Source organism: Carassius auratus, chromosome 41 (genome assembly GCF_003368295.1).
Source record: "Carassius auratus strain Wakin chromosome 41, ASM336829v1, whole genome shotgun sequence".
NCBI classification, from domain to species: Eukaryota; Metazoa; Chordata; class Actinopteri; order Cypriniformes; family Cyprinidae; genus Carassius; species Carassius auratus.
Window position 1 is genome coordinate 19689377 of NC_039283.1, and position 24878 is coordinate 19714254.

The 24878-nt window shown below is 36.3% G+C and overlaps 2 protein-coding genes across 6 annotated transcripts in view; both read left to right on the forward strand.

Moving 5' to 3' along the window:
• Positions 1-24: 24 nt before the first annotated feature.
• Positions 25-5766, forward strand: LOC113059198 (protein DBF4 homolog A). Of its 2 annotated transcripts, none has more exons than XM_026227528.1 (12): positions 25-285; positions 463-626; positions 1867-2055; positions 2330-2380; positions 2490-2559; positions 2648-2724; positions 3046-3091; positions 3201-3246; positions 3323-3454; positions 3542-3662; positions 3821-3936; positions 4045-5766. In XM_026227528.1, exons 1-12 carry the CDS (start codon positions 258-260, stop codon positions 4853-4855), a joined length of 1851 nt encoding a protein of 616 aa, XP_026083313.1. In that variant the 5' UTR covers positions 25-257; the 3' UTR covers positions 4856-5766. The 2 variants fall into 2 exon arrangements, with proteins under 2 accessions (XP_026083313.1, XP_026083312.1); XM_026227527.1 differs by having other exon boundaries at positions 26-297; positions 4045-5765.
• A 391-nt stretch (positions 5767-6157) lies between these two features.
• LOC113059201 (disintegrin and metalloproteinase domain-containing protein 22-like) overlaps positions 6158-24878 on the forward strand; it is a 51732-nt gene continuing 33011 nt past the window's right edge. The window contains exons 1-5 of one of the 4 annotated variants that reach the window (XM_026227535.1): positions 6158-6665; positions 6936-7096; positions 9070-9143; positions 20459-20525; positions 22057-22139. In XM_026227535.1, coding sequence (XP_026083320.1) covers positions 6554-6665; positions 6936-7096; positions 9070-9143; positions 20459-20525; positions 22057-22139 — 497 coding nt within the window. In that variant the 5' untranslated portion in view covers positions 6158-6553. The remainder of the gene's footprint in view (positions 6666-6935; positions 7097-9069; positions 9144-20458; positions 20526-22056; positions 22140-24878) is intronic. The other 3 variants (XM_026227532.1, XM_026227534.1, XM_026227533.1) reach the window with 3 other exon arrangements.

The following is a 24878-nucleotide window of genomic DNA, read 5'->3' on the forward strand; positions in this document are numbered from 1 at the left end:
TCCCTTCATGAACTCCAAGATTACAGCAGGTTTTGTCGAGAGAGTCTCGAGCGGGAAGATGGAAACAGGTTACGTCGAGTGTTTGTTATGAAGACATTTACAAACAGTAGAGGCATTTAACACACCGTTGTGTTTTTAGTTCAGCGTTTTAATTAAGGAACACTTATTAGTAATGCTGCCATATGTTGGGGGTATAACTAGCTGGTATAGCCGGGTTTAGGGCTGTAACACGGTTAACCGTTGGAAGTAAAAGCTACATGATGAAGCACGACACTTTCTCACAGTGTAAGGACAGAGGTGCTGTGCTGTTTATCTCTTTTAAATAACTAATTTAACTTACGCTTTTTTTCTGTAAAAGTGTCCTTTGAAAATAACACGTTTCCATGCTGCTTATGTTGTTCCGTATGTACACAAAATGTATGTGTTGTTTATTTTAAGTCTATGGTATATTGATCTTCACAGATTCAAAACTGGACGGACATACTAGTGTATCATCTAAAATCAAAGTTAAAGCCACATGCGATGCTCTTCAGAACAAACCTTTTAAAGGGAGAATATTTTACTTGGATCTGCCATGGAATATGAAAACACAACGCTTGGAAAATGACATCAAAACACTTGGTGGTGTAAGTGCAGTTTACTGTTTATTGTTATAAGTATAATATATATAATCAATGCTGTTTTGCGCAAAATATAAATATTTTCACATGCAGGAAGACAATGCCCTTTAAATTGGAAAAATTTGACTGCTGTCTCTTTAGAAACTCAGGAAAACGACTAGTTTAATTAGCTTCACGATTATGTACTTGTGTTCTCTTCTGTCGATGTAAACAAGACTGGAATTTCTGCGTAATTTAAAGTTTATTATATGAATTACATCTGGGTAAGAACTAAGAAGTGATAACAGTCTGTAACTTAAAAGGAATGGTTCACCCCAAACCTTCAGGACGTCCATTAAGATTGTTTCTTCATCAGAACAGATTTGGAGAAATTTTGCTTTACACGTATCACTTACACTGTTCTAAGGAAAAAACAAACTAATCTACATTGAAAATAGCCTGAGGGTGAACCATTCCATTAAAGGGTTAGTTCACTCGAAAATGAAAATAATGTCATTAATGACTCACCCTCATGTCGTTCCAAACTTAGTAAGACCTCGCTCGGTTCATCTTCGGAACACAGTTTAAGATATTTTAGATTTAGTCCGAGAGCTTTCTGTCCCTCCATTGAAAATGTATGTACTGTATACTGTCCACGTCCAGAAAGGTAAGAAAAACATCATCAAAGTAGTCCATGTGACATCAGAGGGTCAGTTAGAATTTGTTAAAAAGAAGCATTAATAATACATTTTGGTCCAAAAATGATGACTTAATTCAGTATTGTATTCTCCTCCGGGTCTGTTGTGAGTGCTTTCACGACTCTGCTGACATGTTTTCTGGCGCGCCCAATAACAAAGATAACACTTCAGCAGCATCACTGCAGTGTTGTGAACGTGCTCACAACAGACCCGGAAGAGAAGACAATGCTGAATAAAGTCGTAGTTTTTGCTATTTTTGGACCAAAATGTATTTTCGATGCTTCAACAAATTCTAACTGACCCTCTGATGTCACGTTGACTACTTTGATTATGTTTTTCTTACCTTTCTGGACATGGACAGTATACTGTACACACACTTTCAATGGAGGGACATAAAGCTCTCGGACTAAATCTGAAATATCTTAAACTGTGTTCCGAAGATAAACGGAGGTCTTACGGGTTTGGGACGACATGAGGGTGAGTCATTAATGACATAAGTTCCATTTTTGGGTGAACTAACCCTTTAACTAAAATCACAGATGAAGTAACCTGTATGTTCTGGTCATCAGACAGTGGAAAAGTTCTTCAGCAAGGAGATCAAGTATCTTGTGTCCAGTAAGCCGGAGGCCCGTTATGCCCAGCGTCTCCTGCCGGAATCTCCTGCTCCCAGTCCTGATTCTGGTGTCAGCTCTCCTCATCCCAGCAGCAGGAGAGAAAGCCATGGGCACAGGGGCAGCTCTCAGGGAGTCACGGATACGGTTAGACAGGATGCTTTTTTTAAAAGCATTTTTAATTTTTTAAAGTCTTTAAAAAGTCATTGTAAACTTATGCTGTAAATGTAATTTTTGTTTTATGCCTAACTAAATTGTAAAGTGGAGTTTCTTAACAGCGCCCTTTAGCTATTCAAATTTCACTGTAAACCATGGATTCATGGGGCTCATTGCTTTTATATAACATTGGGTTAGCATGCACTTATCCCACAAATTAAGTCAAAATTCACTGACATGTTTATCTTGCGCTGGAATTTCACAGGTGGCTGTAAGTCGAGGCAAATCCCTTGTGGAGAGAGTCGTTAAAGAACAAGTGAGTCAATCTTTATCATAACTCGTTTGTTTGTTTGTGAATGAACTCTGTGCTGCAGTCTTGAGTAGTTTATCACTGCTCTGATTGAAGGTTTTCTGTTCTGTTTTAGGAACGTGTTCAGATGAATGGGATCTTGGCCAATGCTCTGGAATGGGGGGTCAAAGTCCTGCATGTTGACGGTATTATCTTTATCACCATTAATACTTGTTAGAGAAATGAGATATGGTTTCAGTTTTTCATGGTATTTGATGCTTGACTTCCTAACAGATGTTGTTTCATATGTTGACAAGAAGAAAGCAAAACTCATTGCAATGAACGCTGCTAACCCAGTGGTGAAAAGAGCTGTGAGTAGTTTTGTCTGTTGCACATTTTATTATATTTTTTATATTAAGAACCAAATGTACAAGTTAATAAAATTAACCATTGAAAAAAACTTTTCTGAATATTGTGTTTAGTAAATAACTATAAAATTTGTTATTTACTGTCTTGTAGTCTAAAATTACTCATGTAGAGTCTGCACAGGTTCTCACTATTTCTGCCCTCATTTGGAAATCTGTGGATTGTAAATTGCACAGAGAGAAATCTATGGAGCTACAAGCTCTGTGCAGCACTGCATATAAACTTTTTTTCCTGTATATATTCAGTTTATCACTCTTTATTTTTAGGCCAGCATTCAGCACACAGAGAAAAATACATATCACAAACTCAATGGTAAGTAGATCGTAAAGAACCTGTTTTAAATGGTTGCATCCTCCAGTTGAAAAAGTTGAATATATAGCAGTCTTTATTTGATTTTGTTTATTTGTTTTTTATTTTCCAGCTGGAAGAATTTGTCGTCCATTTGTGAAAGTAGAGGACTCAAGCAGGTGCATTTCCTTTGTCGATTTTCTTGTGTTTCATGTTACTTGTCAAGTTCAAGAACAGTCTGTGATGTTTATGCAGGCATTATCGTCCCATCTACCTTCCCCTGTCCAAAATGCCCGTGTGCAACCTCCGGTCTCTTCCACCCTGCTGTCCATTCCTGATGGATGAACATGGGAAAGAAGATCCAAAGAAGAGACCGAAAGAGCCAAGGTACAATGAGAATCAGAAATCTCTTTTTGTAATGCAGTCATTTTTGAGAGTTTGTGTGTTTGAATGAGAATCGGTGTTTTGCCTCAGGTCTGGAGGGGAACGAGGACCTCGAGGAAAGAAGGACAGGCGCAGAGGAGATGCAGGGCAAGAGAAAAGGAAAGGAGGGTACTGTGAGTGCTGTGAGGTCAAATTCAACAACCTAAAGATGGTAGGTATTGGAAACAATAGAAAGGCACTCAATTTTTAATAAACACTTTGTATATGCTGTTTCTCATCTGAAAACAAACAAACAGTAATTATACATTCTGGGCTGAACCAAGATTTGCATAAAATACATGACATCTGTGCACACCTTCTGACCAACAGCACCTAGAGAGTGAGCAGCATCAGACTTTCTCTAAGAGTGAGGAGTACACAGTTGTAGATCGAGTCACTGCTGGGCTGACCTGTGACCTTATTAACATTGGCATGCACAGCAGAAGGTACAAACGTCCTTAAAAATTTTAGCTCTCCTTATTGTTTATTGTTTTTTTTTTTGTTTTTTTTTTATGGCATTATTACAGCACTATTTCAATGTCCCTCTGCCATAGGGTGAAATGCAGTACATCAACCCCTGTTCTGTGTGCTGGAGCTATGTTGCCTTTAAAGGAAGATGTGGGATCTGTAAATGTTGATTGGAAACATGAAAGCGATGAGTCTTTGCCTTGGAGCTCTACATCAAAGCAACCTCTTTCAGAACAGACCAAAGAAAAACCTCTGTCAGTTCGCAAACGCAACAGGGGCCAGTGTGAATACCCTTTGAGCAATCGGGACAGCTTTTTCGACCAATCTGACGTTCTGGAGAAGTCCCAGTCTAAGCGTGGAACCTTTGCGTGGGAATTCCACTCACAATCTGCTGTGCGGAAATCTGAAGGTGCATCTTTTCTCAGCAGAGAGCAGAACTGTGACTCTAATGCACCTGAATGCAGGACAGACCAACAAACTTGGACAAACCCTGACATGTACACCGCTCAACAGTTCAGGGAAAGAAACCGAGAATCATTAACAAGATTTGAGTGCTTTAGGACTAACTGCTGTGAAGTTTATTTGCAAAGTATGCCAGAAAATCAAGTTGAAAATTCAGCTCTTTGGCCTTCAGGCAACACAGAACCCGAACCGGACCTCGATAGCCCCAATGATTCACTGCAACGAAAGGTTCGGAATGTCAGATCCAGAAGAAGAAAGCAAGTACCAGCCCTGCACATTGACTCCGTGAGTAAAGAGAGAGAATCAATGAGCTCTCTTACACCTGTTAAACCTGTACTAGAGTCCAAGAACCCACCTGATTATCTCCTGGACCTGTGGCAGCTCTTTCAGTCCAGTGACAACATGGATGAAGACTTTAAGGGTTTTTCAGATTAAAGCTGTGTAGAGGAATTTAACATTTATGTATTTGTTATAAAAGTTATTAATGTGCCAAATAATATATATTAATGAATCTATTTTCTTTCAGCAATATGATGGAAAACTGCATTCTTACTATACAGGCTTTAAAAGAACGTATAGGCTGAAAAATACCTGCTGACTTTATACAGGAAAGAAATGTGTGGAGATACTCAGCAAGTATGTACATTTAATGAGTGGATGTAATTGAATAATATAGCAGCATGAGATTTTCTTGAAATGTTTTCCTGGTTCCTGTATTAAATTGCTAATTATTTTTTTTACAATGGTTTAGGTATTGTTTTTTTTATTATTATTATTTTATCATGGTTTACAAGCACCAGTGTTTTGCAAAAACGTGTGTGTGTGTGTGTGTGTGTGTGTGTTTCTGATTTGCCATGGGCTTCTGTTTATCAGTGCATAATGTGTGATAAGTACATTAGGGGGTGTATTCATAACATCTGTATGAGAAAGTATTTTTCCATTACCATCAGTGTTTCAAGATTTTCTCAGACCGATTAATATTTTATATACACTACTGTTCAATCATTTTGGGCTGGTAAGATTTTTTAATATAATGAATACATTTATTCAGCAAGGTGCATTAAATTCATCAAAAGTAATAGGAAAGACTTTTGCATAAAATCCCCAAAAGTTTTAAAGATATTAAGGAGCACAACTGTTTTCAGCACTGATAATAAAATGTTTTTTTTTTTCTTGTGCAGCAAATTAGCATAATCAGAATGATTTCTGGAATATCACTTGAGACTGAAGATTTGAGTAAAGATGCTGAAAATTCAGCTTTGCCATCAGCATGAACTAGATTTCATGAATTATAAATATTAACTTGTAAACAATTACTTTCAAAAAAATGAAGCATTGATGTGCAAAAACTTAACGATATATATGTATATGTATGTGTGTGTGTGTATATATATATATATATATATGGAAATTCTGTGTTATTTGAAATTCAAGCTCTGTTTTAAGACTTGCTCAGGATAATGCGAAATTTATTTAAAAACGTGTTTCTTTCCAGGGTAATAAATCACAGTCACAGAAATCGCAATCACAGAATTTTACTGTTTTGGTTTTATTTTTGCTCTTTTCTGGATAATCTGAACATTATAAAATTATTAGTGCATAAAGCATTATTATTCCCTGTATGGTTGCATGCTGCATACTAAAGGACGTTACGTTATTTAATAATCTGTAGTATATTTCCATATCAACCACAGTGTTTCACTTTTCTTGTGCATCACACGGGATCTTTATCTGTTTGGCGCAGAAGGTGAAAGCAGGTGGAGCGCGCACTACACTACCCGTCATCCCGAGTGGAGCTCGTTCATGTATATTTATGAGGCGTTTCTGCAGTGAGGCGGATGGATATTTTTGATGTCTTGCTAAGGAGGTGGTGGCTTCTGCTCACTGAAGAAAAAAGGGCCTGAATTTAGTTTTCCAGAACGCACCCGCCTTCGACCAGTCATTCGCCCGCCGCTCGCGCTACCCGCGTCTCGGTGCGGAGGCTGCTCGCGCGTCACTAATGGCAACCAGCGCGCGAAAGGATGTGTGTGCGCGCCTTCCTGAGGGAGAACGAAAATCGCGTATAACTTGGGATTTAACTCGTGTATCGTATAATTTGGGATATATGTGATTAACCGCGATCTTCAGAAACGAATGGACGCGGGAATGATGCCTCTCCGTGTCGGGATTTCCTTTCTGTGTCTCTTTGTAGCAGTGATGAGCTCTGTTATACATACCAGCATCTCCCTGACTCATTACGGTGAGGGTGCGTTTTTATACATTTCATAACAAAACTAAATAATTATGGCGTATTTTTACCATATTAGTGTAGTATTGTAACGTTACTCCCCCATATTCGTTTCAGACGATGTAAACAACTATAATGTGTAAACGGTAAATATTCGACACTGAGCCGTGATTTATCATTATGTATCCTATCCAACAGAATATTATATACAATTTCATACGTGTCCCTCGAGAGAAAAATCTGTAACGTTAGTTGTTAAAATCTACTGCCGTGTTTTTGTTATTCTAGGAGACGCCTTGGTAAAGACGAGGGCTCGGCGTGATGACGCCAGGTTCCTCGGAAGAGAGAACACGGTCCCGGTCCGGTTAGTGTACCGAATGGACGAAGACAGTCAGGCCGGTCATGATGTTCTCAACACACGGGTCCGAATAAGCTCTGACGCTAAACAGGTGTGTATTATTTTTATCCCATGTTCGAATGTCATCTGTGTATCACAAGGATGCTCTCTCCACTCGTTGCCATTGGAGACACGCTGCTCTTGGAATGATGTGTGTTTTTGTACTCAGACTCATATACAAAATAGTATATACAGTAATATTGTGAAATATTACAATTTAAAATAACAGTTTTCTGTTTTGAATCAATATAATCTATTCCTGCAATGACAAAGTTGAATTTAATCAGCCATTACTCCAGTACAGTGTCTCATGAGTCTTCAGAAATCATGCTAATAGTATAAGCGTTTTTTTCCCATCCTGCTCAGGTGCTCATACTTTGTGTTTCTGAATAATTCACAAAGGCACAGATATGCAAACGCTTGTGGCCTTGGTAATGTATTGAGTCTGACTGGTTAGAATGACTGTACATGTGTCCTAACGTCCCTGTTTTGTACTTTGGGCTGTGTGTGCACGTGTGGGGCTTAACCCTTTGTCTGAAGTGTGCAGCTGAGCTCTGTGTAATTCTCTCGAAGGCTTTTTTGTAATGTCAATACATTGTATTGATTTGATCATTGTGGTGTTATACGTGACCCTGGACCACAAAATCAGTCATAAGGATACATTTCTCAAAATTGAGATTGTATGCATAATCTGAATAAATAAGCTTTCCATTGATGTATGGTTTGTTAAGAACAGATAATATTTGGCTGAGATACAACTATTTAAAGATCTGGAATCTGAGGGTGCATAAAAATCTAAATACTGAGAAAAACACCTTTAAAGTTGTCCAGATTAAGTTCTTAGCAATGCATGTTACTAATCAAAAATTAGGTTTTGATATATTTACGGTAGGAAATTTATAAAATATCTTTATGGAACATGATCTTTACTTAATATCCTAAATTATTTTTGGCATAAAAGAAAAATCCATAATTGTGACCCATAATCCTTTTTTTGGCTATTGCTAAAAATATACCACAGCACAGTGACTTAAGACTGGTTTTGTGGTCCAGGGTCACATATATGATTATACATTAGAGACTGGATTAGAAGCATATGCCAATGAAATAAATGTTATCATAAATGCATTCTACATTACAAACTAAGCTTGGGTCTGTTTCTAGCTCCACGTTTGGCTTACAGTTGGATCTTTTTGAAGATGGTTTTATTTATAGAAATTCACTGATGCAAAAAAAAATGAGGGGAAAAAAAGAAGAGAAGTTTGCTAATTTTAGATTTTCTCCTTTTTTTACACAAAATGTAGATCAGAAAAAAATAAATAAATTGAGCATTTTAAAACAATATTATGATGAAACGGCAATCGATGATACTAAAGGCGTAGTCTAATGGCCAAAAGCTGCAGCCCAGTCTCTTTATTAGATTTGTGTGTTAGAGTGTTATTGTGCATCTTGTTTAGACTTCACAAACAAATACACATTTGAGGAGCAGGAGATTGATGTGGGTGTGACTCTGTGAGGTTTGGCGCAGGTTGGCCCCTACATATTTCTTCCACCCCTTCATTCTCCTTCCATTTTTATTGATAACTACTTTGCTCGCTTAGGGAGAGGTGTGATCCCCTGGGGGTGTTAGACTCTCCTCACCTCGCTCATATGCTTCTATTTCTGCCTACCCCCCACCTCACACACACAGACACACACACACATACACACACATCCACTCACAAGCAAAGAGAACAATGCATTGCAATCCAAAAGCTTCTCTTTCCCCTGAGGGGGTGTTATACGGCCCTGGCCATATGGGCCCCAAGCAGGCAGTGAATTAACCATCAGACAGCCACCAGTCCTGCACATCAAAGTGTACCGTGATGGATAAAAAAAAGCAATTAGCGCATCTAATTTTAACCCCCCCCCCCCCCTCAACACACCAAATATGTTCTATTTTTTACATTTTTTATTGTCTCGGCTCATGTGTGACATTATAAGAGATGAGAATGACAAGGTATCATCTTGTTTTGTCTCTTATAGAACCACATGGCTCAGGCTAGCTTCCAGGTGCAGGCCTTTGGACAGACCTTCATTTTAGACGTGGAACTGAACCAGTGAGTATTTGCTTTCAGGATGTCATGTAGCTCTTTGAGCTCAGAAAAGCACTGGAAAAATGCTGTGTGTGTGTGTGTGTGTGTGTGTGTGATATGACTAATGTGCATCAGATTCTATTCAATTAGCAAAGGGTTTTATGTTGCTGCTGATGGTCTGCATGATCATAATGGCTGATGATTTATGCTGAAAGATTGGGAAAGACCTAACCAATCTATCGATGATGACATCTACACAATTGTCTTTCTCTGTCTCTCTTTCTGTCAGGATTCCATACATTACATGTTTTCTTAATTTTGAAAAAGATCACTATTTTCATTAATTCCTTGTTCTCATTTGATTGGTCCTGTAGTGGCAGTTTTTGCATTTTTGTGATTGTTTTGAATTTGAAGTCATAATGCCCTAATCCATTTACTAATATTTTAGTACAAATATTTTATATTAATAACATAAAGCCTTTTAAGGATCCTAAAGATTTCTTGCATTTTTACATTATTTAGCCAAGCCCCCCCCCCCAAAAAAAAACCTTATTATAGTTTTTTTTTAATTCTTATTACTCTCATTTATGATCCTCATTAGATTCCCTTTACTGTATAACAGTGAATTTTGTATTTAAATCGGCATAAATTAAAGTACAGCAAATATTGCCATGACGAATAAATACTGTACTATTTGAATCTATTCTTTTTTTACATTCTACTAATTATTTTTTTTTCTTGCATTATGGTAATGAGAATTATGTGGAAATTATGCCTTATTAAGAATAATTCGATTGGAAATACATTTTGAAGTATGAAACATTAGTTATGAAAATGTCTCAATGCAAAAATAAATAAATAAAATTGGGGCTGAACCATAACCTGGCATGTTCTTACATCCTCAACTGCACACACATCTACATACTTTAAACTGGTGCCAGACAGAGTCAGAGTCAGCAGATTTGATTTCATTACAATAATGCATCATGAATATTTCAGTGTTCTCCTTCAGTGTCTGTGTTTCTCCTGAATCATCTTGGTGGAGAGAAACTCTGGATTTAAGATGCGACTCCCTGTGTTTTTGTCAGGCCCTTTTTTAATGGAGTGTGTTTGTGTTGTGCTGTTGGCATTCTCATATAGTTATACCTCTGTAAAGGAGTCACTTCATTTGAGTTTGACATGCATAACTGCTGTTAATATTAAAGGACTTTTAGGCCTTGAGGGCAGTCTTTATGAGTGTTCAATGTGGCGCTGCACATACCCATCTGTGATAGTTGCTACTTCAAAAATTGAAAGCGGAGACATTAAGTCGCACACTTTCTGCTCCTGGTAGTGATGCTTGCGTGATGTTTGCATACTCCAACTCCCCCAGAGTTAATAAATTGAGTTTTACCATTTATGAATCCATTCAGCCGATCTCCGGGTCTGGGGAAGTCACTTTTACCATAGCTTGATCTTTGAATCCTATTAGACCAGTAGCATCACGTTAAAAAATGACCAAAGAGTTTGGATGTTTTTCCTATTTAAAACTTGACTCTTCTGTAATAATATCGTGTACCAGTGGAAAATGAAAATGAGTTGCGATTTTCAAGGCTGATATGATTAGGAACTATACCGTATTTTCCGCACTACAAGACGCACCGGATTATAAGGTGCACCTTCAATGAATGGCCTTTTTTAGAACTGTTTTCATATATAGGGTGTACCGGAATATAAGGCGCATAGAATAGAAGATACTGCAGTCAAACATTTGACTGGGTTTGCTTTATGCATCCACTAGATGGAGCTATGCCAAAGGGAATGTCAACATTTTGACAGAGTGCCTTGATCCATATATAAGGTGCTCCGGATTATAAGGCGCACTGTCGTTTTTTGAGAAAATTAAAGGCTTTTAAGTGTGCCTTATAGTGCGGAAAATATGGTACTTCAATTCCGGCATAATAATTAAGGAACTGTGCTGCCGTAAAAATGTGTGTAGTTGCAGCAATAGCAGAGTTGCTGGGAACTATTTTCAGGCGCTGCATAATATGTTATGCAAATCTTCCCACATAGTGACGTAAAGATGTGGGGGCGTGTTAGAACGAGCCGTTTTAGGGGGGTGTGGTTGACTCTTAACTTTAAAAAGAATATCTCTTTGATTTTGAGTCTTTAGTCTTTGCAACTTTACAGATCTAGATTTACAAGAGCTTGTTACACTCAAAAGAGAAAGGAAAAATCATATGACCCCCTTTAAATTTTTATGGGCTTGTTTCTCCTTGCAGTTTATTTCAAGATCAGGGAACACGAATGAGTCAAGACGTACCTTGTTGCTTGTTCCCTGTGATTTCTTGCACTGTGAATACAGAAGAGAGACACATCTCTGATGTCATTAACAGCTAGTTGTTTAGTTTGGTTCCCAACAATCTGTGCGATGGTACTTGTGTGTGCTAAAGACAGTCATGTTTTGCTTGTTTGTACATAGTATTGTTTTTCACAAGTTGTTGCAGTGCATTTTGGGACTGCATTTCCACAAAATTTACATGCACTGCTGGCTAAGAATTCCAGAGGTTTTCTTAAAGGCAGCATAATCATGCTGCCTTCCTTTTTTAATAGTCGACGCGTCAGGGGCACACCTCTGATACTTTTTTTACTCTGATAAAATCCTGTCTGCGTAGGCTGCTCACCAGGTTTTGGATTAGAGCCATTGATACAGGTTATTATATCAGTTAGTGTTCTCTCTTTAAGTCTGAATGTAGCTTGTCTTGTTCAGTACAGGTTTTTGCATTAATGGCTTCTGATAGGATGGATTTGATTTCCTCTGTCCCTTTGAATAGTGCTGTGTGTATACAGTATATTGCAGCGAGAATCACAAAAGTGTGTGTTGCGTTGTTTAGTTTGTTCTTCTGCACCCATGGAGAGCTGGCAGTAGGATCCGTCCTGACTGACCTGCGTCCAGATTCGTTTCCCAGTTTCCACCTAGGAAACCAATTCATTCTTTCATTCTCATTCTGTCACCTCTCTCTGTTCATTTCTAAAGTGTTAGGAATTTTCTTAACTTGTTTGTGTGTGTGTTTGTGTGAATTTGGCTTTTCACTGGCCTCCTGCTGAGACCTACTTTCCTCAAAAATGTATTTTGTATAATCGTTCAACATCTATAGCTTAGCAATCTCAATACATATTAGCAATCTCAATTGACATATATCATTTTCCACAACAATAAGTCTTATTTTGCTTGTATTATTTGAATAACACACACACACGCACACACACACACACACACTGGCTTGCCCCCTGCACCCTCTCATGCACTCTGCATAATGAATGAGGGTGTTTGATTAAAGCGGTTGGTGCAAATGGACTTTCTGCTTTTCAATCATGCTTTGTCATCGTGACAACGGTCCATGTGGCAGAAAGGAAGCATTGAAATCGGTCAGATATTGCTGATGCTGGGGGGTGGGAACAGACTGCTTCAACTCAGAACAGATAAAAAACTATCACAAGTTCACCTTTGAATTTAGAAATCAGTGCAGACAAGTCATCCATTAATATCAAATCTTTGGTATGTACATGATAAATCCCATTTTTGTCTTGCTTTCCAGTGCCCTCATCTTAACTTCCTTAAAGCAAAATGAATCTACCTGTGAAGCAAAATTCCCATTAAACATGACAGAGAATGTCTTGAATGTGTTTTATGAATCAAATGCATTAAATTGGCAAATTTGTTTTCATGTTAACTAAATCATTATATTGTAAGAATAATGAAATAATTATTTAGTTTTTCTTCACCCTTTGTGTTTACTTGATATTTCAGAATATATTTGAATCCATTAAATTGATCAGAATTGACGGTAACGTTTTAATGATACAATTTTTATTTCCATTTTCTTTTTATTTTATCCAACATTTATATAATAGTATTTGTTTTACTGTATTTCTGATCAAATAAATGCAGCCTCTATGAGCATAAGAGACTTCTGTCAAAAACTCTATTTTTTTTTCATTTGTATGCTACAATACATATTCATTTTATTATCTGACAATAATATATAGATTTAGTGAGAATGCCAATGAATTATTGAATCAGAAATTGTAATAAAATTTCCCAACAGTATACACATTTAATTTGGAGATGCAAAACATCCCGGTCATGTCTTTCCCATACTCACAAGTATGTAGAGATACTTTAATGTCTCTAATGTGAGACTCATTATATTAAATATTTGAGTATTTTTAATATTTATTTATGAAACTCAAAAGTAATAATGTGTAATGTTGATGTTCATTTTATACATTAATCTGTAGTAACATTTAAAAATTTCCCTGTAAGCAACACCCACAGACTCCATGCAGGGTCTGAGCTCAGCAAAACACAGTGCAGAAGAATCCCAGTGTCATCTGCCATCTGCTATTATAAACTTCTGTCTGACCCAGTCAGCACACACATGAGGTCTCATCAGATCAAACCTGTGACAGGACACGTCTGTTGAGATGCTGGTGTGTGTCTGATTGCTGTTGAGTGAGCTGTATGCAGATTGGTTTTGTTTTGGGCATTTCATACTTGTAATTATAAATCATTCTAAAAGTTTATTTTAGAGATAGGTACAAGCATACACACACCTCGGATGAAAACACTTCATGCATTGCCATTTACATTTATCATCCTTTCACCTGTGTTCAGCATGCATGAAAGAGTCCAAACACACCTCAAGACACACTCATTGGTTTAATTTCAGATGTCTGTTGCATCTGAGGGTTTTGTAGCATGTGTGTACATGCGTGTGAGATGTCGGTTTCTTATCTTCGTTTGATTCTGTGGTACTGAGTTTTTTAGACATTATGATCAAAGAACCGGTTCTTGTTTCCAAACCATAGGGTGAGTGTGTGGCTTGATCAAAATAATTTGCTTCTATATAACAACACATTGATGTCATTGTAATCATAATTTAGATTATACAGGAAATATAATAATTTCTTTAAGTGTTAATTGTTAATGTGAAATAGTTAACACATCATGTATTTAGTTAAGCAGAAATGTTATTATAGCGTGCAATTACAACTTGTTCATGATTACAGTATAAGGATGATGTTCCAATATAAATATAATATTTGACATTGTTGTTATGTCGATGCAAAGTTGGCATCATCTGGGATCTTCACAATAGTAGATAAACAACAGTATCCAGATATGAAGACAACTAGCACAATATTGACTAAAGCCATTTTTGTAAAATATCTATTCAGTGTTTTGAATGTCAGTGTCCAGATCTGTTATATGTTATCTTAAATAGCTTGAGTTTATAATGATTAAATTTATTCAGCTCCATTTTACCATCCTTTCAGAAAACTGCACAGTAAAGGAAAGCTACACAAAACATGAGAAAGAGGCAGAGAGAGAGAGAGAGAGAGAGAGAGAGAAAGTGAATAAGTTATTGTATGGAGGGAGAGTGAAGTGTGTGTAGGTGTGTGATGGAGGAGGAGATGGATCCAAGAGAGAAGGAGTCAGGAAAAACAGCTGGCGTCAGAGTTTCAGAAGTGCTCCTGCTCATATAGTTCACATGTACCATGACGCAAGATCATTTCAGAAGCAGGTCTAAGACTTTCTGCTCTACCTGTCCATCTTAAACAGATTTACACAGATTTGTAATTAGCATGCACCTATATTATCCTCTTTTTTCCTTTTTCTTTCTTGCAATGTTGCAAATGGAACATTTGATCATTAGGCGAATCTTATTTGTTATGCTGTAGCATGTTGTGGCACGTTTATTTTTGGTGATCTTTATTATGTTGTTTCTTGGATTCCTTAAGGTATTGTTCACCCAAAAATGTAATTCTGTCATTAATTACTCACCCCCATGTCATTCCAAACCTGTAAGATTCTCATTCATCTTCAGAACACAAATTAAGATATTTTTGCTGAAATCCAAAAGCTTTCTGACCCTGCATAGACAGCAGTTCAACTGAAACGTTCCCAGGACCAGAAAGATAGTAAAATGTTATGTTGCTATGTAATGTTATGAAGCTACAAGAATACATTTTGTTCACGTTATTTTTGTTATCTTTGCACACAAAAAGTATTCTCATAGCTTCATAACAATATGATTGAACCACTAATGTCACGTGTACTATTTTAGCAAAGTCCTTACTACCTTTCTGGGCCTGGGAACGTTTCAGTTGCCCTGCTGTCTATGCAGGGTCAGAAAGCTCTCTTAAACTGTGCTTATAACAAGTAACGTTTGTTGAGTGAGTAACAAATGTGACCATGAAGAATAGAGTAATGCCTGCAGAAAATTCAGCTTTATCATCACAGGAATAAATTACAAAGCAAACTATATTCAAATAGAAAACAGTTGTATTAAAATGTAATAATATTTCTCTGTTGTGAATTACTGATTAATTCAGAAATGTTTCAAAAAATGTTTAAATCTTATCAACCCCAAACTTGTGATGGTAGATTTGTATATGTATATATTTAGAGAGAAAGAGAGCGAGAGAGAGAGAGAGAAATGACTAGAGAAGTAATGTAAATTCATCACCTGGTGTGTGAGAGATTGTGTTTAGATTGTGAGTTATTGGGGGGATTTGATTTTGAAGGCATATCGGTGTAAATAATGAGCATATTTGATATGAACAAGCTCAGTGGGAGGAGCTGGTGAAACACACGTTCACAAAGAGAACTACTGCACCTGCTCCCCTCAGAATATTTCTTCTTATGGGGGGAAGGGTCTCTCTGTGAAATATACCAAATCTGTCTTACATTGTAAATACATTCCCCTGTGTGTGTGTGTGTGTGTTCATGCATGTTTTATGGTTACATATTGCTGATTCTATTGTGCACATTTAATTTAATTATAGTGATTATTTGTGGGTACTGTGAATGTGTATGGATAAGGCTGCTCGCAAGTCTTTTGTTTGCTGAGGCTGCAGTTTTGTCTCTTCGTGAACACGGGCAGAGCTGCAGGTTTAAAAACTCCTGGACAGCAAAAGCACAAAAGAGCTGAAGCGCTCAGCATACTCTTTACAATACTGACTTCAGCTTTTACAAACACACACACATTCCCAAATGCTCTCACACAATACTTTAACATGATGTTGATGTATTAATATCTCAATACACTCTAGATACCTTAGACTTGCATCCACTTTTGTCTAATGAAGATGTATTTGTCATGAACAGGCATTAGTCTCTATTGGGAATTTGAGTCACTGCTTTAATCTCAAACACACATAAATCACAGCAGGAATCAGAATCGCGAAAGTCTCCATATTTCCATGGAATATAAATTGTGGAACAACACACTACTTTTACTACTCTCATTTGTTTACAGTAGTTGTAAGTGTGTCAATTAAAAAGTCAACTTTTACTGTATGTGTTCAAGTAATTAAATCAGAGATCGGGGGCTCCAGCTGTGCTGGGGGGCATCCTTTCCTCACAGGAGAAGTTCTTCTGCTGCTCTCCAAGGTCTTGAACCAGACTTACTCTTTAAAGATGCTGCATATGTCAAAATGTACTTGTCTTATAAATTTGCATTTATGTAATTGTGTACAAATGAAAAAAAAAAACTACAGTTCAAAGGGATGGGGTCGGTAAGAATCTAATGTTTTTGAAAAAAAAATTATTCTCTTATGCTATATCAAAAATACAGTAAAAACTGTAATATTGTAAAATATTTTTACAATTTAAATGAACTGTTTTCATTTATCCTATATTTTAATGTATGATTTATTCCTGTAATGGCAAAGCTGAATTTTCTGCATCATTACTCCTTCAGAAATAGTTAAAATATGCTGCCTGATTTGGTGCTCAAGAAATATTTCTTATTATTATCAATGTTTAAAACTGTTGTGATGCTTAATATCTTTATGGAAACTGTGCCACATTTTTCAGGATTCTTTGATTAACAGAAAATTCAAAAGACGTTTATTTGAATATGAAGTATTTTGTAACATAATAAATGTCTTTATTTCACTTTTTATTAATTTGATGTTTCCTTGCTGTGGAAGGAACTCCAAATGATGCCTTTTACTGAAATCTCATTTTCATTCGTATAGGACTCTGAAGTTTGTCTGAGCAATAGACCAACTAGGAGATATAAACTTGCATTTGTAAGAAGAAAAGTCTGAATTGTGAGATAAATAGGTAAATGTTATGTAAAATTGTATAGGTTTAAACAGTATTTTATTGCATGCATTTTAACTGTAGGGCTAATACAAAATGTCCCCTATGAATACTATATAGACCTATTGTTTAAATCAAATTTGTGCTTTAAAAGTAGGGTGATCATAGCAGGTTTCATCCATAGTCTGTCTGTTTTCCGCTATGTATCCTATGTCTTTGGAAAGGACACATGCTGTCTTGTCTTAAAAGGGGTATTACTGGTGGCAGCAGAATTATGGCAGGATGCTTTAAAATGTTGTCCAGGTAGGCAGCTCACTAGGTTTTTGGACAGAAAAAATCTCTGTAATAAAACCTCTTCACCTCACACACACACAGAAAAAGCAGCACTACTTCACACACAATCTGTTCTCTTGGCTGCAAACCCCTTCATTTCTATTTCTCTGGTTTCCCTCTCTTCTTTAATTAGCATGTCTCTCTCTCTCTCTCTCTCTCTCTCTCTCTCTCTCTCTCTCTCTCTCTCTCTCTCTCTACCTCTCTCTCTACCTCTCTCTCTCCCTCTCTCTCTGACAATGGACCAGTCCATTAAGCTTTACATGAGAAATGAGATCCATTTTGTAGTCATGTGACGGAGCCATATTTAAATGTTTTTAGGGCAGGGTGTGTGTGAAGAGGGATGGATTGGAATGGGATGGGGAATTATGGGGCTTTCCTTATAAATAATTCAAATCCCAAAGCAATTAAAGCAGAAATCTGCCATCAACTTTGCATTTCACAAAGGACAATACACTGCAGATTTCCACCTCTGCTTAGACTGGGACAGTGCAAACACAGGACAGGTATTAGATTTTTCTGCTAACAGATCTCTAGAGGTCCCCTGCATGAACAAATAAACGAAATATACTTTGAATATATTGAAAAAGTATTATATAAGGGAAAATTATTAATATTTGAATAAATATTATAAATATTATAAAAATAATTTTAGGAAAACTGTTATTAGAAAATAATGTTAAATGTATGATCAAATTTAATACAGTATACATATGTAATACACACACACATACATTTTAGAATGTTCAAATATTTTTCCTATAAAATGTTTTCTATAATAATATTTATTATCTTGAACTTAATTTGATGACACATAAAACATATTAATTGCATTCAGTCACCAAAATGGAAATAAATGGAACAAAAGCATAGTTGCAGATGCACTTTAACAGAGAGAGAGAGAGACTGACTTACCTTGATTATGATGTTGCAATTGACATAATGACATAAAGCTTTATTTTCTTGTTTTATTTACTTATTAAAAAATAGACAAAATGCAGTTTTGTGGTCAGAAAAAAAAAAGATTATTTTCAGCAAATTCACCCACCTTTTTCTGACAAGGGTTGGGGAAGGAGACGCAACTGTATATGCTTTTTTGTGTGAGTGTGCAAAGGCAGCTCTTATAATCTATCACAATGTATCTCTCCTTTGACATCCCACTTTATCACTCCCTCTTTATCTTCCTCTGCTCCTGTTCTGATCCTCTTTCAGTGCTCAGTCATTTTCTCTCTGTCTGCTTGTTTTGATTTCCTTCTCACAGTCACATATATTTGATGTACATTTGCATTTACCACAGAATGAGTCTTTAAATACAAAAACGTATTATTTTTCCTGTTATGGTACTGTGGCTCTATAAATACCCTACTAATCACCTAGTTTAGTGAACTGCTGCTAAAGACGAGTGTTTCTGTCTTTAAAGGCAGGTTTGATGTCATGCTGTGATTGTCCTAGTGATGAGCTCACAGTAACTAATCTCACAGTCAGTGCTCCTGCTGCGAGACACTTTCACCCATCTCTCCTCCTGCGCTCAGTCTGTTTTTCGCTTCATTGCCAATTTGTGATCATTGCAGTTATATCATTTGGCTCATATAGTTTGGTTTTATTTACATGCTACAGTCACTAAGTATCATCCTCCAGGGGAACAGTGTGCTCTCCCAGTGAATCTCTCGACCCAGTTTATGAACAACTTTTTGAGTCCAGCTTTGCCACACAAACTAAAGTGTCCTTGAACACCACTTAGTGTGAGTTGTGATGTATGAAATCATCCATGGATCTCTCTGCAGGATTACTGTGCTCATAACTCTCCAGATTCTGTTCCATTTCAGGCCCCTGTTAGATAAGCTGCACACATGAGTGACATCAGTGTTGATTTGATCTGCTCATTGAATGTGTGATGCCAGGATCACCAGGAGTGTTTGGGAGGATGATGAATCATATTTACAGTGCCCATATTCATCAGGCAGTCTGTTTTCCTTTATTTTCTATTTCTCCACTAAGTTTCAGCAAGTATTTTTTAGGTTCAAGCTTATAATATGTATATACAGCACGTCTAAGATTAAAAGATCACCAGTAAAAATATATAGAATTACATAAAATGTGTGCGCGCACACACACACACATATATTAAACTTGCACTCTATTTATTTACTAACTGCTTGTTTTCTTAAAAAAACACTAGCTTCTGTATTCTATCTCTTTGTTTTCTTTTTATCATCTAATTAAAAAAACGAAACAAAAAAGGCCTCTAAAACTAGCTTGCTCTATTCTTTTTTTATTCTACCTGTTTTCTTTTTATTTATTTAATAATTTAAAAAACCTTGCTATGTGTACTGCGTTAAGCTAGCTAAGAATTGTTTTAGCACTTGCATATCATCGCTGTCTTGTTGATTTTGTTTGTTTCCATTGTCCTCATTTGTAAGTCACTATGGATAAAAGCGTCTGCTAAATTACTTAATGTAAATGTAAATATATATGTGTGTGTGTAATCTTAATTTTATCAATATATTTAATCTTAAATTATTTTATCTTAAGTGTGCTGTATATTTATTTTCTCTTTAAGAAATGTGAGATATTGTATAAATTGCAATGGCAGCATTATAGTATTTGCATACTGAAATCTGTTTGATATTTGCTCACTTGCATTTATTTACGGTCATAACATTCCAGACCATTTCTGAACCAAAGCCTAAAATCTAACCTTAGGTGACGCTTTTATTCTTTTGATGTTTTGCAAGCCCTGCTATTTTCTTTAGGAAATGCAATCAAGTTTTTTTTGTTCTGTACTCTTGTAAGATTTCTGTGATTTGTTTTAATTTAAAACAAGTTTCAGAATAATATTTAACAAAATAGTAGAATAGAACTTACATTTAGTAAAAATGTAATAACTTTTTACAAACTTTCACTTTTTTTGCAGTGATCTTCTATCATCAAATTACATTGAGAGGCACATAACAAAAGAGGGGAAGTCAGTTGTCAACAAAGTGAGTATAAACTCTCATTCCAATATCAAATAAATATCTGCTTTAGACCAGAAGTATATTAAACCTTTAGCTCATGATTACTCCACTATTACTTTTTTTTGTGTGTGTATACAACCAAAAATGTATTATTTTGGACCCAGCCTGTCTCTCTGTGATTCTTGGGACTAATGCTTGCTGGGTCATTATTCTGAGAGGGGCTGTTTCTACAACAACTGCACTCTTCAGGAATGTCTCTGTGTTGTTGTGGTAGAGACTGTCCTCAGTTCTTGATTAGCTGAGAACCCCTGAGGACAGAAAGTGCTACATGTGGAAAAAAGAAGCAGAAGTGCTCCAGAGCAAGCTAGAGGAAAGAGAACAGCAAAAGAATGGATAAAACTCAACGTATGACACTTTTTGTCCAGTGCAGAGAGAGGGATGAAATGAAATTGATCTGCTGGTAAATGTTGCAGCCTCAGTCCTCAGAGAAAAACCAGGAAGAGAAAAACCTGCATCTCTAATGGCAGTCGAGCACTTACACTAAAAACATTTCATAAATAACAAACACACTCAGGAATGCTCTTACAAGTCTTCCGATCACTTCAGTACTAACAAAAGTGGCCAATATAAATGTTGACCCACACACATGCAGAATTTATACATTTAATATCAACATAAAATACAACAATCCATGATCTTAGTCTTATTGGTGATACTGCTTTTATACAAGTTCAATATACAAGTTAATGTTGCTTACATTTTAGACACAATAATGGCTGTTACTTTTTCCGCTACTTTTAATTTCCAAATAGAGCTGCAACAGAACCATTTTGTCTCTGAGTAACACACAGTAGTGGCGCTTCAGTCCTGAATGAATCAGCGTTTATGAATGATTCTGTTGAATGAATGTTTCAGTGGCTCAGTGTTTTTTATTCTTGAAAGATAATGCATGATTCCGTGACTCACTCACAGATATGAATGAATTGGCATTCTGAACAAATCGTTTCAAAGAACGAGTCAGTGATTCACTCATAACGACAGTCATTTGTCGCCACCTACTGGTGTAACGATGTAGCATACAGAAAGAGTCATTAGCTATGTTTCCATCTAAATTTGCGAATTTGATGTGTGCAAAACTGTGCTGCATAAACAGTGTTAAACATTTGCGAATAAGCACCGTTTCCATCCAAACAAATCAAAAAGAACTAAACCGTCACTTCCTGATAAACTGGCACTTAATATCACTAGGAAAATAACAGAAACCACTGAATATAATATTTTCCATATATAATAAATTACTTGCATGATTACCTTGTCTCATTTGATTATTTTCTCTTTTTATTTGGAAACTGATGGAAGCAAATCCTGATTATACATAACAGATGAATAATAAATCCAGCAACGGCTGCTTCACATAATGCTGCATTTAAGTTAAAAACAAAACAATAAATCTAATATTATAAGAGGGATGGTCCTTCTGACTTTTCTTACTAAATTCTGATTGAATTAGCCACATTTAAAGCTGTTTGTGATAATTGTTTGTTTGTCCCTGCAGGGTGGAGAACACTGTTACTACCATGGGAAAGTACGTGATATTCCAAAGTCATATGTGGCGCTTTCAACTTGCCATGGATTACAGTAAGTCCTTCTAAAGATGTGCCCCACGTCTGAATGAACATGCAAGCACAACAGTTTACAAAAGCAGTTACAGTTGCCCACAGAACTGTCCGTCTTTTTCTAAGACACATTCATAAAGAAACACATGTTTGCAGGCCAAAGCTGCGATTAACCCATTCAGCAATTAGAGCTGTATAATTACAGCATGCTATTATCTTCCTCTCATATTACACACTGATGCTTTCGTTCTCCCATGTACTGGTGCTGTAATGTATTGCATCACATCTGGCCTTTTGATCTTCTATTGCAAGTGGAAAATGTAATATATGTTTTGTTTGTAAGATCTATGTTTGCATTATTGTCTACCAGCCGTGTAAACCTGAAGTAAACCTAGCTGTGTTCCTGAGCCGCTCATGTGCCTGAGGAGAATTGAGTTAGTCTCTATAGAGCCTTATGAACACACACCACCTCTATGCATGGCCCTCTGGGATAGCTCAGTTCCATCCGTCTGTATTTTTAGTGAGAAAAGGAGTCAGGTCATTTCGATCTCTCTCTCTCTCTCTCTCTCTCTCTCTCTCTCTCTCTCTCTCTCTCTCTCTTTATGTGAATGTCAGGTCAGATGCAGCTCAGAAATAGAGCAGCAGTGCTCTTCACATACATAGTCATCATTCTTGAATGTTTAGAGCTTTAATATCTTCTCCTCAAAGGATCACATATGCACAGATTTAGGAGGAAATTAATTGCTGTTGTTGTTTGCTTGCACATGCTTTCTTGGCAAAAGAATAAAAAAAAATTCAACAAATTGTATTACAATATAGTATACTCGTAATGTTATTATTCCAGGACAGTGTTCACATGTTTTTTGTTAAATGTTGATGTATGTTTAAATAAATATATAAAATATTAATTTTAGTTGATAAGACAAATATTAATCTCATTAAAACTAATTAATTTGATATTATGAAATACAAATTATCATTATTCTCTTATTGACCCCAAATGGAACTGTAAAAATGAGTAAATAAACTGTGACATATAAGAGAAGTAATAATACTTTGAGTAATTGATATCTGCTTATGAGACTGCAGTTTTATAGTGGTTTATCCAAATGTCATATCATGGGTCAGACATACAGCATTACACTCTAACAGTCACGGGCTGCTGATGACAGCCTACAGCAGACACTTTTAAAACCCCTCATTGACTGAGAGCTATTTGACCTTTTGCAGATCACTGACCTAAAGCCATTATTGATGTAGTTATATTGACTGACTGTTCTATTATGATACAAACTTGGCTTAGGGTTACTTTAAGATCCTTTGCATTATGTCTACACTGGACACAAGCAGCATGATGCATTAAAAGTATATTTAATTTATTTTTATTTATCTGTCTGTCTTTTTTTTTTTTCTCTCTAAATGAGAAACAATGTGAGACTAGTGTCTGTCTTGATGAATCTTCATTTTTTGGTTTTCCACTGAAATTCTTTCATGATTCATTCAAGTGTGCATGTCATGAATGTAGTCAGGCTAAAAGGCTTTATATTACCAAAATGCTTATTATTCAAATGCTTTCAGAAGTCACCTTGAGTGTCTGTGCTCCGTCTGGAGGCTCTGTGAGAGTCACCGACTGATTAATCTAAAAGATAAATTCCATCAGAGCAGAGAATGATATCCTCTCTGCATGTCTCAAAGCTAAAAGGGAACAATGTCTGAACTCACAGATATACCAACACACAAACGCAGTCTCCACAAAACAAGTGTGAGAATTACCTGCATTTGGACAGTCAGCACTGAAACATCTAGATGGATCAATCTTATTACCGTATGCTAAACCTTTGTGGACAAAATTGCATTAAAGATGCATAGTAACCACTTTTATATACAAGATTGAATGAATTATGCAGCATGGTGAGGTTTATGTGCAACAATGTAGCATACAGCTGTTAATTGCATGTTTTTTCAAAATTAGCAGGCAGTATACAGTATACTGTGCAGAATTAAGCAAGAGTCATGTAGAATTCTGAAGAACTTCAACCTTTGATTTCATCTTAGTATATATAAGGCAGATAGAAACCTCCAACTTTAAATGCTTTTTAAACTTTTATCAAGATTGTGTCAAACCAGCATCCAAGTTTTTTGACAAACTTTGCTTCTAATTAAAAAAAATGACAGTTTTTATTCAATTCTTTAAATGTTAAGTCGTTTAAATTGTAAGTCTAAATTGGATAGATTTAGCTAGCAAAATTACAATTTAAATGTGGATGTAAGAAACATTCAACATTAATTCTAAATGATCTTTAATCAGCATGTTTTTGTATCACATTCCTTTTTAATATAATGGCCACTAAACTGTATAACATACTAACTACACTGTAAAAAACCACTGTAAAAGTAATGGCCAAATTCTGACAGTACTGTTTTCCATTGTATCGGTAATGTACTGTAGAAAACAATCCAAATAATTTTCACGGTAAGCAACTGCTGTTAATTTACAGCCCATTTTCAACACTAATCTACTGTATCTATGTATTAAAGTTTTGTACTGTAGTACGCAATGCATTCTGGGCTGTCAATTTAAAGCAATAGCACAGTGGTGCTGAACAGTTGTTTCACATGAGTTTGAGAACAAGTAAGTCTTTGCCTATCCTTGTTTGCGCCGCTCATGACAGGAATATATGTGGAAAGTAGAAGAAAACTGATCAGAGGAGAGGGAACTTTGAACCTGACTGCGGTGAGGACTGGGGAGCTTGTTCTTTTA

Excerpts from the sequence above, each read along its gene's own strand:
- LOC113059198 (XM_026227527.1), top strand. The coding sequence starts at position 258 with ATGATGAAGCACGACACTTTCTCACAGTGTAAGGACAGAG. Across the intron at positions 2,560-2,647 it reads CAAAGTCCTGCATGTTGACG|ATGTTGTTTCATATGTTGAC; the intron begins GTATTATCTTTA and ends ACTTCCTAACAG. Across the intron at positions 3,247-3,322 it reads AAAGTAGAGGACTCAAGCAG|GCATTATCGTCCCATCTACC; the intron begins GTGCATTTCCTT and ends ATGTTTATGCAG.